The 18236-nt window shown below is 40.0% G+C and overlaps 2 protein-coding genes across 4 annotated transcripts; one reads left to right on the top strand and one right to left on the bottom strand.

Annotated features, from left to right (window-relative positions):
• Positions 1 to 9357: 9357 nt before the first annotated feature.
• Positions 9358 to 12579, bottom strand: LOC124216202 (acyl-CoA Delta-9 desaturase-like). Of its 2 annotated transcripts, XM_046620443.2 has the most exons (5): positions 12230 to 12561; positions 11150 to 11280; positions 10875 to 11080; positions 10512 to 10697; positions 9358 to 10410 (listed from the first exon to the last, which is right to left on the bottom strand). In XM_046620443.2, the coding sequence occupies exons 1-5, from the start codon at positions 12429 to 12431 to the stop codon at positions 10152 to 10154; spliced, it is 984 nt and encodes a 327-aa protein (XP_046476399.1). In that variant the 5' UTR covers positions 12432 to 12561; the 3' UTR covers positions 9358 to 10151. The 2 variants fall into 2 exon arrangements, with proteins under 2 accessions (XP_046476399.1, XP_046476400.1); XM_046620444.2 differs by lacking the exon at positions 10512 to 10697 and having other exon boundaries at positions 12230 to 12579.
• A 1900-nt stretch (positions 12580 to 14479) lies between these two features.
• Positions 14480 to 17098, top strand: LOC124216209 (acyl-CoA Delta-9 desaturase-like). 2 transcript variants are annotated; one of them, XM_046620459.2, is made up of 3 exons: positions 14950 to 15353; positions 15532 to 15717; positions 15815 to 17098. In XM_046620459.2, exons 1-3 carry the CDS (start codon positions 15310 to 15312, stop codon positions 16071 to 16073), a joined length of 489 nt encoding a protein of 162 aa, XP_046476415.1. In that variant the 5' UTR covers positions 14950 to 15309; the 3' UTR covers positions 16074 to 17098. The 2 variants fall into 2 exon arrangements, 1 of the variants encoding a protein (XP_046476415.1); XR_011176917.1 differs by lacking the exons at positions 14950 to 15353; positions 15815 to 17098 and adding an exon at positions 14480 to 14923 and having other exon boundaries at positions 15532 to 15670.
• The last annotated feature ends 1138 nt before the right edge of the window (positions 17099 to 18236 follow it).

The following is an 18236-nucleotide window of genomic DNA, read 5'->3' as shown; positions in this document are numbered from 1 at the left end:
GAGAGAAGATACGAGAAAAAAAGCATTTGCTGAAAAATGTCGAAAATTCAGGTTTTCGTTTTTCGGCTGTAACTTTCGATGCGTTGATCGCAGCGTATTGGAACTGCGCCCAATCGATTTCTCTCGCGAAATGACGTCGGAATAGTGCCACAATTAATTTATTCCAGCACTTTTGAAAATCGCGAAAATTTTCGCCAAAAATACAAAGGGGTTAACCTTCCTTTTTTTTTGACCAAAAAATTTTTCGTCTCAGAATTGATTCGTATGACTCTTTCCCGACCAATTGGACCCCAAGGAACTCAGAAAACGCAGCAAAAGAAGCGTGGGATCAACGGGAGAGAAGATACGAGGAAAAAAGCATTTGCTGAAAAATGTCGAACATTCAGGTTTTCGTTTTTTGGCTGTAACTTTCGATGCGTTGATCGCAGCGTATTGGAACTGCGCCCAATCGATTTCTCTCGCAAAATTACGTCGGAATAGTGCCACAATTAATTTATTCCAGCACTTTTGAAAATCGCGAAAATTTTCGCCAAAAATACAAAGGGGTTAACCTTCCTTTTTTTTTGATCAAAAAATTTTTCGTCTCAGAATTGATTTGTATGACTCGTTCCCGACCAATCGGACCCCAAGGACCTCAGAAAACGCAGCAAAAGAAGCATGGGATCAACTGGAGAGAAGATACGAGAAAAAAAGCATTTGCTGAAAAATTTCGAAAATTCAGGTGTTTGTTTTTCGGCTGTAACTTTCGATGCGTTGATCGCAGCGTATTGGAACTGCGCCCAATCGATTTCTCTCGCGAAATTACGTCGGAATAGTGCCACAATTAATTTATTCCAGCACTTTTGAAAATCGCGAAAATTTTCGCCTAAAATACAAAGGGGTTAACCTTCCTTTTTTTTTGACCAAAAAATTTTTCGTCTCACAATTGATTCGTATGACTCTTTCTCGACCAATTGGACCCCAAGGAACTCAGAAAACGCAGCAAAAGAAGCGTGGGATCAACGGGAGAGAAGATACGAGGAAAAAAGCATTTGCTGAAAAATGTCGAACATTCAGGTTTTCGTTTTTTGGCTGTAACTTTCGATGCGTTGATCGCAGCGTATTGGGACTGCGCCCAATCGATTTCTCTCGCGAAATGACGTCGGAATAGTGCCACAATTAATTTATTCCAGCACTTTTGAAAATCGCGAAAATTTTCGCCAAAAATACAAAGGGGTTAACCTTCCTTTTTTTTTGACCAAAAAATTTTTCGTCTCAGAATTGATTCGTATGACTCTTTTCCGACCAATTGGACCCCAAGGAACTCAGAAAACGCAGCAAAAGAAGCGTGGGATCAACGGGAGAGAAGATACGAGGAAAAAAGCATTTGCTGAAAAATGTCGAACATTCAGGTTTTCGTTTTTTGGCTGTAACTTTCGATGCGTTGATCGCAGCGTATTGGGACTGCGCCCAATCGATTTCTCTCGCAAAATTACGTCGGAATAGTGCCACAATTAATTTATTCCAGCATTTTTGAAAATCGCGAAAATTTTCGCCAAAAATACAAAGGGGTTAACCTTCCTTTTTTTTTGACCAAAAAATTTTTCGTCTCAGAATTGATTCGTATGACTCTTTCCCGACCAATTGGACCCCAAGAAACTCAGAAAACGCAGCAAAAGAAGCGTGGGATCAACGGGAGAGAAGATACGAGGAAAAAAGCATTTGCTGAAAAATGTCGAACATTCAGGTTTTCGTTTTTTGGCTGTAACTTTCGATGCGTTGATCGCAGCGTATTGGAACTGCGCCCAATCGATTTCTCTCGCAAAATTACGTCGGAATAGTGCCACAATTAATTTATTCCAGCATTTTTGAAAATCGCGAAAATTTTCGCCAAAAATACAAAGGGGTTAACCTTCCTTTTTTTTTGACCAAAAAATTTTTCGTCTCAGAATTGATTCGTATGACTCTTTCCCGACCAATTGGACCCCAAGGAACTCAGAAAACGCAGCAAAAGAAGCGTGGGATCAACGGGAGAGAAGATACGAGGAAAAAAGCATTTGCTGAAAAATGTCGAACATTCAGGTTTTCGTTTTTTGGCTGTAACTTTCGATGCGTTGATCGCAGCGTATTGGAACTGCGCCCAATCGATTTCTCTCGCAAAATTACGTCGGAATAGTGCCACAATTAATTTATTCCAGCACTTTTGAAAATCGCGAAAATTTTCGCCAAAAATACAAAGGGGTTAACCTTCCTTTTTTTTTGATCAAAAAATTTTTCGTCTCAGAATTGATTTGTATGACTCGTTCCCGACCAATCGGACCCCAAGGACCTCAGAAAACGCAGCAAAAGAAGCATGGGATCAACTGGAGAGAAGATACGAGAAAAAAAGCATTTGCTGAAAAATGTCGAAAATTCAGGTGTTTGTTTTTCGGCTGTAACTTTCGATGCGTTGATCGCAGCGTATTGGAACTGCGCCCAATCGATTTCTCTCGCGAAATTACGTCGGAATAGTGCCACAATTAATTTATTCCAGCACTTTTGAAAATCGCGAAAATTTTCGCCTAAAATACAAAGGGGTTAACCTTCCTTTTTTTTTGACCAAAAAATTTTTCGTCTCACAATTGATTCGTATGACTCTTTCTCGACCAATTGGACCCCAAGGAACTCAGAAAACGCAGCAAAAGAAGCGTGGGATCAACGGGAGAGAAGATACGAGGAAAAAAGCATTTGCTGAAAAATGTCGAACATTCAGGTTTTCGTTTTTTGGCTGTAACTTTCGATGCGTTGATCGCAGCGTATTGGGACTGCGCCCAATCGATTTCTCTCGCGAAATTACGTCGGAATAGTGCCACAATTAATTTATTCCAGCATTTTTGAAAATCGCGAAAATTTTCGCCAAAAATACAAAGGGGTTAACCTTCCTTTTTTTTTGACCAAAAAATTTTTCGTCTCAGAATTGATTCGTATGACTCTTTCCCGACCAATTGGACCCCAAGAAACTCAGAAAACGCAGCAAAAGAAGCGTGGGATCAACGGGAGAGAAGATACGAGGAAAAAAGCATTTGCTGAAAAATGTCGAACATTCAGGTTTTCGTTTTTTGGCTGTAACTTTCGATGCGTTGATCGCAGCGTATTGGAACTGCGCCCAATCGATTTCTCTCGCAAAATTACGTCGGAATAGTGCCACAATTAATTTATTCCAGCACTTTTGAAAATCGCGAAAATTTTCGCCAAAAATACAAAGGGGTTAACCTTCCTTTTTTTTTGATCAAAAAATTTTTCGTCTCAGAATTGATTCGTATGACTCGTTCCCGACCAATCGGACCCCAAGGACCTCAGAAAACGCAGCAAAAGAAGCATGGGATCAACTGGAGAGAAGATACGAGAAAAAAAGCATTTGCTGAAAAATGTCGAAAATTCAGGTTTTTGTTTTTCGGCTGTAACTTTCGATGCGTTGATCGCAGCGTATTGGGACTGCGCCCAATCGATTTCTCTCGCAAAATTACGTCGGAATAGTGCCACAATTAATTTATTCCAGCACTTTTGAAAATCGCGAAAATTTTCGCCAGAAATACAAAGGGGTTAACCTTCCTTTTTTTTTTAACAAAAAATTTTTCGTCTCAGAATTGATTCGTATGACTCGTTCCCGACCAATCGGACCCCAAGGAACTCAGAAAACGCAGCAAAAGGAGCGTGGGATCAACGGAAGAGAAGATACGAGAAAAAAAGCATTGGCTGGAAAATGTCGAAAATTCAGGTTTTCGTTTTTTGGCTGTAACTTTCGATGCGTTGATCGCAGCGTATTGGGACTGCGCCCAATCGATTTCTCTCGCAAAATTACGTCGGAATAGTGCCACAATTAATTTATTCCAGCACTTTTGAAAATCGCGAAAATTTTCGCCAGAAATACAAAGGGGTTAACCTTCCTTTTTTTTTTAACAAAAAATTTTCCGTCTCAGAATTGATTCGTATGACTCTTTCCCGACCAATTGGACCCCAAGGGACTTAGAAAACGCTGCAAAAGAAGCGTGGGATCAACGGGAGAGAAGATACGAGGAAAAAAGCATTTGCTGAAGAATGTCGAACATTCAGGTTTTCGTTTTTTGGCTGTAACTTTCAATGCGTTGATCGCAGCGTATTGGAACTGCGCCCAATCGATTTCTCTCGCGAAATTACGTCGGAATAGTGCCACAATTAATTTATTTCAGCACTTTTGAGAATCGCGAAAATTTTCGCCAAAAATACAAAGGGGTTAACTTTCCTTTTTTTTTGACCAAAAAATTTTCGTCTCAGAATTGATTCGTATGACTTTTTCCCGACCAATTGGACCCCAAGGAACTCAGAAAACGCAGCAAAAGAAGCGTGGGATCAACGGAAGAGAAGATACGAGGAAAAAAGCATTTGCTGAAAAATGTCGAAAATTCAGATTTTCGTTTTTTGGCTGTAACTTTCGATGCGTTGATCGCAGCGTATTGGCACTGCGCCCAATCGATTTTTCTCGCAAAATTACGTCGGAATAGTGTCACAATCAATTTATTCCAGCACTTTTGAAAATCGCGAAAATTTTCGCCAAAAATACAAAGGGGTTAACCTTCCTTTTTTTTTGACCAAAAAATTTTCCGTCTCAGAATTGATTCGTATGACTCTTTCCCGACCAATTGGACCCCAAGGGACTCAGGAAACGCTGCAAAAGAAGCGTGGGATCAACGGGAGAGAAGATACGAGGAAAAAAGCATTTGCTGAAGAATGTCGAACATTCAGGTTTTCGTTTTTTGGCTGTAACTTTCAATGCGTTGATCGCAGCGTATTGGAACTGCGCCCAATCGATTTCTCTCGCGAAATTACGTCGGAATAGTGCTACAATTAATTTATTTCAGCACTTTTGAGAATCGCGAAAATTTTCGCCAAAAATACAAAGGGGTTAACTTTCCTTTTTTTTTGACCAAAAAATTTTCGTCTCAGAATTGATTCGTATGACTTTTTCCCGACCAATTGGACCCCAAGGAACTCAGAAAACGCAGCAAAAGAAGCGTGGGATCAACGGAAGAGAAGATACGAGGAAAAAAGCATTTGCTGAAAAATGTCGAAAATTCAGATTTTCGTTTTTTGGCTGTAACTTTCGATGCGTTGATCGCAGCGTATTGGGACTGCGCCCAATCGATTTCTCTCGCAAAATTACGTCGGAATAGTGCAACAATTAATTTATTCCAGCACTTTTGAAAATCGCGAAAATTTTTGCCAAAAATACAAAGGGGTTAACCTTCCTTTTTTTTTGACCAAAAAATTTTTCGACTCAGAATTGATTCGTATGACTCTTTCCCGACCAATTGGACCCCAAGGAACTCAGAAAACGCAGCAAAAGAAGCGTGGGATCAACGGGAGAGAAGATACGGGGAAAAAAGCATTTGCTGAAAAATGTCGAACATTCAGGTTTTCGTTTTTTGGCTGTAACTTTCGATGCGTTGATCGCAGCGTATTGGGACTGCACCCAATCGATTTCTCTCGCAAAATTACGTCGGAATAGTGCCACAATTAATTTATTCCAGCACTTTTGAAAATCGCGAAAATTTTCGCCAAAAATACAAAGGGGTTAACCTTCCTTTTTTTTTGACCAAAAAATTTTTCGTCTCAGAATTGATTCGTATGACTCTTTCCCGACCAATTGGACCCCAAGGAACTCAGAAAACGCAGCAAAAGAAGCGTGGGATCAACGGGAGAGAAGATACGGGGAAAAAAGCATTTGCTGAAAAATGTCGAACATTCAGGTTTTCGTTTTTTGGCTGTAACTTTCGATGCGTTGATCGCAGCGTATTGGGACTGCACCCAATCGATTTCTCTCGAAAAATTACGTCGGAATAGTGCCACAATTAATTTATTCCAGCACTTTTGAAAATCGCGAAAATTTTCGCCAAAAATACAAAGGGGTTAACCTTCCTTTTTTTTTGACCAAAAAATTTTTCGTCTCAGAATTGATTCGTATGACTCTTTCCCGACCAATTGGACCCCAAGGACCTCAGAAAACGCAGCAAAAGAAGCATAGGATCAACTGGAGAGAAGATACGAGAAAAAAAGCATTTGCTGAAAAATGTCGAAAATTCAGGTTTTTGTTTTTCGGCTGTAACTTTCGATGCGTTGATCGCAGCGTATTGGAACTGCGCCCAATCGATTTCTCTTGCGAAATTACGTCGGAATAGTGCCACAATTAATTTATTCCAGCACTTTTGAAAATCGCGAAAATTTTCGCTAAAAATACAAAGGGGTTAACCTTCCTTTTTTTTTGACCAAAAAATTTTTCGTCTCACAATTGATTCGTATGACTCTTTCCCGACCAATTGGACCCCAAGGAACTCAGAAAACGCAGCAAAAGAAGCGTGGGATCAACGGGAGAGAAGATACGAGGAAAAAAGCATTTGCTGAAAAATGTCGAACATTCAGGTTTTCGTTTTTTGGCTGTAACTTTCGATGCGTTGATCGCAGCGTATTGGGACTGCGCCCAATCGATTTCTCTCGCAAAATTACGTCGGAATAGTGCTACAATTAATTTATTTCAGCACTTTTGAAAATCGCGAAAATTTTCGCCTAAAATACAAAGGGGTTTACCTTCCTTTTTTTTTGACCAAAAAATTTTTCGTCTCAGAATTGATTCGTATGACTTTTTCCCGACCAATTGGACCCCAAGGAACTCAGAAAACGCAGCAAAAGAAGCGTGGGATCAACGGGAGAGAAGATACGAGAAAAAAAGCATTTGCTGAAGAATGTCGAACATTCAGGTTTTCGTTTTTTGGCTGTAACTTTCAATGCGTTGATCGCAGCGTATTGGAACTGCGCCCAATCGATTTCTCTCGCGAAATTACGTCGGAATAGTGCCACAATTAATTTATTTCAGCACTTTTGAGAATCGCGAAAATTTTCGCCAAAAATACAAAGGGGTTAACTTTCCTTTTTTTTTGACCAAAAAATTTTCGTCTCAGAATTGATTCGTATGACTTTTTCCCGACCAATTGGACCCCAAGGAACTCAGAAAACGCAGCAAAAGAAGCGTGGGATCAACGGGAGAGAAGATACGAGAAAAAAAGCATTTGCTGAAAAATGTCGAAAATTCGGGTTTTCGTTTTTTGGCTGTAACTTTCGATGCGTTGATCGCAGCGTATTGGGACTGCGCCCAATCGATTTCTCTCGCAAAATTACGTCGGAATAGTGCCACAATTAATTTATTCCAGCACTTTTGAAAATCGCGAAAATTTTCGCTAAAAATACAAAGGGGTTAACCTTCCTTTTTTTTTGACCAAAAAACTTTTCGACTCAGAATTGATTCGTATGACTCTTTCCCGACCAATTGGACCCCAAGGAACTCAGAAAACGCAGCAAAAGAAGCGTGGGATCAACGGGAGAGAAGATACGAGGAAAAAAGCATTTGCTGAAAAATGTCAAACAATCAGGTTTTCGTTTTTTGGCTGTAACTTTCGATGCGTTGATCGCAGCGTATTGGGACTGCGCCCAATCGATATCTCTCGCGAAATTACGTCGGAATAGTGCCACAATTAATTTATTCCAGCACTTTTGAAAATCGCGAAAATTTTCGCCAAAAATACAAAGGGGTTAACCTTCCTTTTTTTTTGACCAAAAAATTTTTCGTCTCAGAATTGATTCGTATGACTCTTTCCCGACCAATTGGACCCCAAGGAACTCAGAAAACGCAGCAAAAGAAGCGTGGGATCAACGGGAGAGAAGATACGAGGAAAAAAGCATTTGCTGAAAAATGTCGAACATTCAGGTTTTCGTTTTTTGGCTGTAACTTTCGATGCGTTGATCGCAGCGTATTGGAACTGCGCCCAATCGATTTCTCTCGCAAAATTACGTCGGAATAGTGCCACAATTAATTTATTCCAGCACTTTTGAAAATCGCGAAAATTTTCGCCAAAAATACAAAGGGGTTAACCTTCCTTTTTTTTTGACCAAAAAATTTTTCGTCTCAGAATTGATTCGTATGACTCGTTCCCGACCAATCGGACCCCAAGGACCTCAGAAAACGCAGCAAAAGAAGCATGGGATCAACTGGAGAGAAGATACGAGAAAAAAAGCATTTGCTGAAAAATGTCGAAAATTCAGGTTTTTGTTTTTCGGCTGTAACTTTCGATGCGTTGATCGCAGCGTATTGGAACTGCGCCCAATCGATTTCTCTCGCGAAATTACGTCGGAATAGTGCCACAATTAATTTATTCCAGCACTTTTGAAAATCGCGAAAATTTTCGCTAAAAATACAAAGGGGTCAACCTTCCTTTTTTTTTGACCAAAAAATTTTTCGTCCCACAATTGATTCGTATGACTCTTTCCCGACCAATTGGACCCCAAGGAACTCAGAAAACGCAGCAAAAGAAGCGTGGGATCAACGGGAGAGAAGATACGAGGAAAAAAGCATTTGCTGAAAAATGTCGAACATTCAGGTTTTCGTTTTTTGGCTGTAACTTTTGATGCGTTGATCGCAGCGTATTGGGACTGCGCCCAATCGATTTCTCTCGCAAAATTACGTCGGAATAGTGCCACAATTAATTTATTCCAGCACTTTTGAAAATCGCGAAAATTTTCGCCAAAAATACAAAGGGGTTAACCTTCCTTTTTTTTTGACCAAAAAATTTTTCGTCTCAGAATCGATTCGTATGACTCTTTCCCGACCAATTGGACCACAAGGAACTCAGAAAACGCAGCAAAAGAAGCGTGGGATCAACGGGAGAGAAGATACGAGAAAAAAAGCATTTGCTGAAAAATGTCGAAAATTCGGGTTTTCGTTTTTTGGCTGTAACTTCCGATGCGTTGATCGCAGCGTATTGGGACTGCGCCCAATCGATTTCTCTCGCAAAATTACGTCGGAATAGTGCCACAATTAATTTATTCCAGCACTTTTGAAAATCGCGAAAATTTTCGCTAAAAATACAAAGGAGTTAACCCTCCTTTTTTTTTGACCAAAAAATTTTTCGTCTCAGAATTGATTCGTATGACTCTTTCCCGACCAATTGGACCCCAAGGAACTCAGAAAACGCAGCAAAAGAAGCGTGGGATCAACGGGAGAGAAGATACGAGGAAAAAGGCATTTGCTGAAAAATGTCGACAATTCAGATTTCCGTTTTTTGGCTGTAACTTTCGATGCGTTGATTGCAGCGTATTGAGACTGCGCCCGATCGATTCCTCTCGCAAAATTACGTCGGAATAGTGCCACAATTAATTTATTCCAGCACTTTTGAAAATCGCGAAAATTTTCGCCAAAAATACAGAGGGGTTAGCTTTACTCACATGGGGAACATTCTATTTTTGCAGTCGTTGTGCAATGTATGCGTCATTCCACATGTCTTCGTTTAGTCCGAAATGAAAATGCGTACAAAGTAAGGACAGTTTTTTTTCTTTTATTTCACAAAATGTCAAAACATAATTTTTACAGAAATTTTTTCGACATACGTATATACATATATATAAGCTTCTTCTAGATTAAACGTAATAGATTGTCCTCTGACAAAAATACCTCAATAGAATGCACATAGTTATTAATTGTGTTGTTGAATCAATGAGCTGATTTATTTGTGTTGAACGAAGTAAGGCAAACAAAATATTATTCCAAATTAAAGATGACTCTGGTCAACTGTATAGCAACGGAAAAAGTTGATGATGTGGAGAAGATTTCAATTTGACGTGAAAAAACTTTTGTCTGAGTGTATAATTCACTTCAAATTTAATGTACCTGTTACTACTTTCATTGACGCGACTAATGGAATTCGACGATGTCTCTGATCCATTACGATTGCCTACAGTACTTTTTTCAATTGCATCAAGTGTAAGGGAATTTGGTTGAGGGATTTTATTGGAGAGAAATAATTGTTTTTTCTAAACTCACCAATGTCAAATACGGCGCTGGTGGGACTACAGACAATGCGAAAACGGTATTTGAAAACGGAATTCAATATTGCACGCGAGACGCACGACGGAACGATCCAACGATACAAAATGGCGCACAATGCGGATGGTTTACCCCAACCGGGAAGGAAATTTTTAGAAACTCGAATACTTGAATGGGCTTAAGGCGATTATCTCGTCTACTTTGAAATCATAATTGACTTTATCGAATGCCACAATATTTTCGACATTTCCTAAGTATTTCGGAGAACGGTTGGGTTATAACCGTGTTAATGAATCAGGTATGACGCGTTAGATTTATGACCAATTTCGTGGATAACTTTTTGCACGAGGGCGGGTGAAGGTTCTCGCAAATCATACGCCCATCCAATTTTCCATAAAGCATGAATAAATAATGTAGTGTAATTCAAACTCAAGTATGGCCATTCGGACGCCTTGTAGTCCCAGGGGAACGTGTGGTGATAGTTGTGAAAGCCTTCACCGGCTGTCAGCAAAGAAACTATGGAGTTTTCTGCCGGATTGATCACCCTGCGAACAAAAAATTTCAATATTTCACAAATATTGAAACATTGTGTAATTATATCTATCTAACTCACACGTCTATAGGAGATTTTTCATGAATTCCGTACCTGTTGTACGGGCGATAACCCCAAAGATGTGCCACACTGTTGACGCTCAAAGTACAATGAAGTGTGAAAACAAAGCGTATGAAGCATTGAGTCAAAATCGCATGCAGCAACGTTTCACCCCAAAATATAACGGGTACTGCCACCGGAATTGCGATGCAAAATATGATGAACAGCTCTCTCTCATATCTGTGAATATTTGGTGATTTATTCATTTTATTTTGTTATTTCTGTGCGTATTCATTTACTAAATCTACGTCTATAGGCATACATGGGTCGGAATTGTATACGTCAACTTGACTACACACTTTCTCATTCCAACTCACGGATAGCAGAAATAATCGTCCAAATTTTGAGACTACTCACTTCTTATTGAACATGACCACTGGGTCAGCGATGATATCGCTCAAGTCGATTTCCTTTTGTCGACGACGGTATTCGGGATGTCTTTCAACCATAAGCCATCCAATGTGGGAGAAGAAGAAGCCTCGCTTCACGTTGTGGGGATCGGCATCGGTATCGGAATACTTGTGGTGGATTCTGTGATCCTTGACCCAGTAAAATATACCGTACTGCAAAATCAATATTCAACAGTTAAAGTTCGTTTCACGATTTACACCAAAAATCTGTTTGCTACTCACCAGGCCAGCGGCGGAGTACATTAGCATCAACATGATTCGTAAGCCGAGGGTTGCCTTGTAGGCTCGGTGGCTCCAGAGACGATGAACTCCCGCGGTTATTCCTATTCCCGATACGTAATAGCCGATCACGGCTGTGCAAATTTAAATTTCGTTGAATTAATTGAAAGTAAAAATTTTCAGTCTCCGGTTGTGAAAAGTTTGTCCAAGGTGAAAAGATAACTAAACTACAGTTCGTGCAATCATTTTGTTTGACTTGAAATAATACCAGTAACTGGACGATTGATGAGTGCTGATGAGTGATGATTGTGTATAAATTACAATGAAATCGCGGCGCACGTCCTACGACTCATTTTCTGTCTCTCCTAACAAACTCTCCATTTTATCTGACTATCGCCCTCCATCCCCAGAACCCTGATCCAGCACTCTGCTCTCTGCACTCGCCAAGGCTTAATTCCACTTATCCCAGCCCACTATTCACCTACATTCTGAACTGCACACTTGGTGCCTACTGTTCCATCATCTTCCTCATAATGAACATATTATTGTTATTCGAAACATACTTGATTGTACTTAACCCTTATTCTAACTCCCGGTTGTCATCGAATGTAAAAGCGAAGCCGAACCCAGTCAATTTCTTACCGATCGGAAATAAACGACTCTCAGGACGTTACATTATAGTCTTTGTCGTAGCTCAAACCAATTCTACACAAGGGCTACCATAATCCGTGTTTAAAATTTCGATCCACATTTCAGAAGTATTCAAGAAATAACCGAGCAGGTCATTCGTTTGTTCTGAATTTACGCGGTGCAATTAGTTTTACAAACTTTACCGCTATCATTGCGCGCAGCTATCAAAGTCTGAGCGTCGAAAGTAAAGTCTTTGTACTATAAGTCAATCCCAATTCCAAATGTTTCTTGTCATGAAATGTAGAGCAATTTTCAATGCAATCCGCATATACTTAAGGGTTGTGCTAAATACACGTATTGTGCGGTATCTTGTATTTTACGCACGGGATAACATGTTAGATAATGGCGTGCACCTTAGATTAATAAAATTAATATTCCAATTTCTCAACTAACCCCACAAAACGGTTAACCATTTTATCGGTACAGCAGATAGCCCAAAGCCGTAGACGCTACAAGCAAACACAAATCCCACGTGGAAAAACCCTAGCCGAAAAATGTTTTTCCATACTAAATTCCGTCGAACCTCTTCCGACGTAATTTGCTTCACGGCGTTCGATTTACTAAATACCAATGCGTCAGTGTCGTCGGCGAGCATCCTGATATATTTTACTTGAATCGCTGTCGCACAGACTAACGAAGTTGGCTAAATGTCAGCTCACCAAACCGGAACACAAAATCAAATAACCGACGAACCGCGTTATCCGGTATCTATTACAAATCTGTAGACCGACTGAACACCACTTATATATAGGTGTGCGAGCTCGTTGCGAAGTGCGTAGATTCAAAATCGGTACATATTTTAATAGATTACACTGAGAATTTCCATGTGCCGTGATCAAAATACGAATTCAAATACCAACGTGTCGCTATGTACGATGTGTTTCATTACGGATAATACTGATTTCTTAATTAACCGTTTGAACTGATGTCCGTGCGACTTATAGATTTTACGCGAACACCTTTGATTGACACGTGTGGCCAAATTCGTTAGCATAACATTGCGTCAAAGGAATCAAATGTTGACGTTCGCTTGATTTGACTGGAATAAGGTATAATCACGTGAACAGGAAGTTATGGAAATCAGGCTGCGCTTACGAATTATAAAAAAACTCGAAAATGTTAGGATACTAAATGTATGGCTGTGAATAATACCGCAAAAGTTATAAAAGTAATTCAGTAAAAAAAAAAACAAAAAGAAAAAATAGTAGCAAGTGAATTCGAAAATGGTGGGAGCTTCGACCTATGGATTCTACGTGGACTGCCCCATACTAAACATACACAGGATAATAAACGCAAATTCCGCGTACCTAAACGCGCTTTTCAAATACGCGAAACAATATCGTCGCAAGGCCACACGTTTTTGTCCGAAATTCTGTGAGAACGAAACGCAACAACAATTAGGTGTAGATCATTAAGATGCAGTTCGCCTCGTGTCCAGTCACCGTCGAGGACGCGGATCCGCCAGTAGCTCGAAGTGTTGGGGGTAAGTCAGAAGCCTCACTCCACGAATTCATTACTGCTCAGGATGAACAGTAAATTTGGAAAATTTCATGGCGTAGAAATTCAGCGTTGATCTCATTGTCAGGTTAATCGTGTTTAGGTTTTCCCGTCAGAATTAAATCGTATTTATTGTTGGTTGCATCGTGCGATGCCAGTATCTTCGTGAATCCACGGCTTTTTTGAAGTCCACGTCTCTGGGCTGCTGCAGGCCGTCGTGTGACTGCATGATTTCATTAATTAGGTAATTTCATATCTTGAAGCGACCTTTTTCATTAATTACGCACGTTTTACGCATTGTTGATTTTATTAATAAAAAGTTTCATTCGTTAACACTTCGTAAGACACGACCCAACAACGATGCAGCCTTTGTTAGCACGGTTATGTTGCCCCGAGATAGGTAAAGTACGCGTAAGTGTGATGACTATATCACAGTCAACTGGAAGTAAGCGGTTCCGCATTATTAACAGCGCCACCTATACTATGGTTTATTGTTTTTATTCGCACAATTTTGCCTCCTTCTACTCCATGCTTGCGAATGTATTGTCTTACGTATCAAGTTACGTATTCAAGAGCAAGTTCACACGCGCAAAATTAGCGTTCTTACCCTTGAGAATGTTCAGCATAGGGCAGTCCACGTGAAATCCGTAGGTCGAACCTCGCAATATTTTCACTTTCACTTGATATTTTTCATGTTATTTTTTTGACTGAACCATATCCGTGATTTGTGCGGTATCATTGACAGCCATACATTTATAATTCATTATCTAAGATTATTTATAATTCATAAGCGCAGAGTGATTTCTATCACTTTCTTGCAAATTAATGATACCTTCATTCGGCATGTGTCACTATTATACTTCCGCTGATCTTATCGTTAACCTTTTGTGACGCTGCATGAGAACTCTACAATGAAGGGTAATGTTGCGATTTCTGATTAGACCACGCATTTCACACTATAACCGTCTATACAAAGCCTGTCGAGTCACCTCATACGAACAGCATTTGAACGGCTAAACAGGATAGCGATTCTCATGCATATTAGAACACATCACGTATAGCGTCACTTTAATATTAAAATTCGTATTTCGTTCGTTGCCGATGCAAATTCTTGGTGCGATTTGCTTAACTACACGCCAAAGCAATAATCTATGACTGGTTTCCTTCTATAAATGTTATTCCATTTTTATTGACATTCGAACGCAGTTAAATCGAGCGTTCCTACATAAGTGGTGATCGGCGGGTCTAATAGATACTGCCTGCATGACGAGGCTTATTGCCAACTCGGTGAGCTGACGAGTTGTCAGTCAGCTGATATTTGGCCAACTTCGTTTGTCTGTTCGATAGTGATTTAAGTAAGATGTATCGGGATGCTTGCCGACGAGAATTACACGTTGGAGCAATCACGCGAAAAAGTACTTAATGAATCGAACGACGTGAAGCTGATCGAGACGGAAGAGATTCGACGGAATTTTAGATGGAAAACCATTTTGTGGCTGGCGTTTTATCACGTCCGTTTTGCATTTGCTTGTATCGTGTACGGTTTTGGACTGTCTGCTGTACGGATGAAATGGTTGACCGTTTTTTGGAGTGAGTTCGAAACATTGGATTATTAATTTTATTGCATTAAAGTGCATGCCATTTTTTATAACTTGTTATCTCGTGCGTAGAACATAAAATCCTGCACAATACACACCTTCAACACAAGCTCAAAGTACATACACACAACAAACGAATGACCTGCCAAGTGATTTTTCGAATATCTCTACAGCGAAATTTCATGCACGAGTTATCGTCGTCCCGGTGTAGAATCCGTTGAAGCTAAGACCGAAAAGGTTATAACAATGTCATACTATTCATATTCATTTCTATCGACGCGCGCTGCAATTTCCGTCAAACTCATGCATAATCATCAATAGCACTTATGAATGATTAAGTAGGATTAATCCTCCCGTCGTCGAGGCAGGGAAGTTGACATGAGTGATATCATTGCTGACCCAGTAGTCATGTTCAATAAGAAGTGAGTAATCCTAAAGTTTCGATGATTGTTCCCGTCATTTGTGAGTTGGAAAGAGGAAAGTGTGTAGTCCGTTTCTCATCTACAATTTCAACCCATGTATACTTATAGATGTAGGTGTTATAAAAGTGCACGTATAAAAATAACGAAATATAATAAACAAATCACGAAATACCGACAGATATGACGGAGCGCTGTTCTATATATTTTGCATCATAATTCCGGTGGCAGTACCTGTTATATTATGGGGTGAAACGATGCTACATGCGATTTTGGCTCAATGCTTCATACGCTATGTGATCGTCCTTAATTCTACGTGGAGCATCAACAGTGCGGCACATCTTTGGGGTTATCGCCCGTACAACAGGTATGGACCTTGCAAGTAATCAAAGAGCTGTAAATTGTATAGACATGATGAGATAACGATGCAACGTCTGTGATGCATTGGAATTTATTCGTTACAGGGTGATCAATCCTGCAGAAAACATCATGTTATCTTTGGTAACACACGGTGAAGGCTTTCACAACTATCACCACACGTTCCCCTGGGACTACAAGGCTTCTGAATTGCCGTACTCGCCATTCATTTTGACAGGATTATTCATTTATTTATTTTCAAAAATTGGATGGTCGTATGATCTGCGAGAGCCATCCCCTGCCTTCGTGCAAAAAGTTATGCAAGAAATTCGTGACAACTCTAACTTGTCGTCAAAGATTTATTAACACGGTTATAACCCAGTCATTGTCACAAATACATCATAAACAACGGAAACGTTCTGGTTTTTCAATAAAGTACACGATGCTTTTGAACTCGACAATTCAATCACCCCTATTTCATACAAGTATACAAATTCCGAAACGTTAAAACTTCTTTCCTCCTTTGTCCTAGCTATTGCGATGTGCATTGTTATTCAGCGTTGGATAATCCCTTCGTGCAAGCAATGGCGAATCCATTTTCTTTGTAGTACATATACACCGTATGCCCTACTTGACCCCTCGCTGAATTCTTCTCATTCGATATAGTTATCGCATCGTAGACAGGTCTGCCCGGTGCCCTGTCCTGTTTGGAAGTCGTGAACCCTGGGCTTGTTTGAATCGTTGTTTTTTATACAAACTTTCCGTCCTCGAATTATCAGTGTCCTTTTCAACCTCGGCGAATTACCTTTCATCATATTCATTTCATTGCCCGAAATCTCACTGGCGTCGTATTTGGCATTAGTGAATTTATAAAGTACATCAATTTTCCCTTCATTAAATCTATTAACCAAATTCTCTACCACTTGATGCTTTTACAGCAGGTGTTGAACGAAACGGTAATAGATCGAGGTCATCGTCAAACGTCATCAGCCGCGATAATGGAAGTAATAATAGGCATAATAGATTTAGAATGACTTGTACACTAGGAGAAAAGTTTCTTTGAATTGAATAACATCTCTCAAAAGTTGACGAATTTTAGCATTGATTTACAGTTGACCATATTCTTATTTAATTTAAAAATAATATCTTGTCTACTCTCCTTCTTATAACATAAATAAATTACTTTTTTGTTCCGTGAATGCGATCAACGACTATATGCATTGCAACAAGGTATTTGTTTCGTTAGGACGATCTAGTTCGTTGAATCTAGAGGACGTTTGTTAAATCAAATTAATTCACGTGAAAATTGTTTTTTGGAATTTTGTCACATCAAACAAAACCTTCTCTACTTTGAACATATTTTCACGTCAGATTGATCAAGGGGATTTCAATAAAATATCCTGTTATAACAAATAATGTTTATTCCGAGTGCGGATACGCTTGTGAGTATTCCTCGTTCATTATACGCAATTTGTACAATTATTCGACGTAATTTCACAATCAACGGGACACGCAGAGCCACCCGCAGAGCCCGAATTGATTCGCATCGCGCGACGAAAGGTATAGGTACCGAAATTATTAATTTTTGACGATTGCTCTTCACGATTATCGCAGATTCGAGTTCCTATTAATCGTGACTCAGATGTTAGGATTTAGAGACTCAATTTCGATCAAGAATTTCCGAGAGCTTCGAGGTTTTATTGAGTCAAACTGAGCTGTGAAGATCCGGAAAGAGCAACTAAGACCCGAATTTGAGACTGCATGCCTGAACTATAAAAAGGAACATAGGATTAAGATTTAATATTGCTCAACTATCGCTAATAAAATCCAAAGTGGACGGATTACATTTTCGCAATTTTTGAAACGAATAGTTACAAGTCGTAGAATAGCTTAGCCGAACCATCCTTCGTCTGATTCAAAATACAAATATTCCAAAGCGGCGACGGAAGCTATTGCAATTTCACAGGTCGATGGTTATCCGGTCAGTTCCCGCAAAACCGTGACGGGTTAATCAAAATTGTCGCATCGCGGCTTCGTTTAATTCGATACCAAAGCAGGCATTGCGTATAAAAATTGAGCAGTTCTCGGACCACGAGGCCTTAATACCGATTGGGAATCTGTTGGATACAATACATCACATAAGGTCACGAAGTAGCGCGGATGTGGAGCATCGCCCATGCCGAAACTGCATCGTCTTATAAATATTTATGGCGGCATTCCCTGCCTCCACCGTCACCGCTGGAACACAGATCGCATTGTAATGTCCTGCTTTTCTGTATGAGTATCGCGGCCTTTCGGATGGAAGATAGCTGTGACGCAACCCGAATACGCAAGATCCCATCTCTGGACCCACGGCTGTCTATCGCTCGTTCCCGAAAACGCGCGCCTCCCTCCTCGCTCCTCGATTCCCGAATGAAATCGTCAATTTTACGCCCTCAAGTTCGAGAGGCACGCGTTCGTTCCTTCGAGAAGAATACGCTATTCGCGCACACAATGAAAATCGACAAAACAAATTCGTAAGAACGAACA

Source organism: Neodiprion pinetum, chromosome 4 (genome assembly GCF_021155775.2).
Source record: "Neodiprion pinetum isolate iyNeoPine1 chromosome 4, iyNeoPine1.2, whole genome shotgun sequence".
Lineage (NCBI taxonomy): Eukaryota > Metazoa > Arthropoda > Insecta > Hymenoptera > Diprionidae > Neodiprion > Neodiprion pinetum.
The sequence above is the reverse complement of the archived record's forward strand: the minus strand, read 5'-3'. Positions and strand labels throughout refer to the sequence as shown.

What these genes read in the sequence shown, in the direction of transcription:
- LOC124216202 (XM_046620443.2), bottom strand. Translation starts at nt 12,431, where the DNA reads ATGCTCGCCGACGACACTGACGCATTGGTATTTAGTAAATCGAACGCC. An exon ending in GTGGTCATGTTCAATAAGAA is followed by an intron (nt 10,698 to 10,874) that starts GTGAGTAGTCTC and finishes AAATATTCACAG; the next exon opens with ATATGAGAGAGAGCTGTTCA. An exon ending in GGTTATCGCCCGTACAACAG is followed by an intron (nt 10,411 to 10,511) that starts GTACGGAATTCA and finishes TTTTGTTCGCAG; the next exon opens with GGTGATCAATCCGGCAGAAA.
- LOC124216209 (XM_046620459.2), top strand. Translation starts at nt 15,310, where the DNA reads ATGAGTGATATCATTGCTGACCCAGTAGTCATGTTCAATAAGAA. An exon ending in GTAGTCATGTTCAATAAGAA is followed by an intron (nt 15,354 to 15,531) that starts GTGAGTAATCCT and finishes AAATACCGACAG; the next exon opens with ATATGACGGAGCGCTGTTCT. An exon ending in GGTTATCGCCCGTACAACAG is followed by an intron (nt 15,718 to 15,814) that starts GTATGGACCTTG and finishes TATTCGTTACAG; the next exon opens with GGTGATCAATCCTGCAGAAA.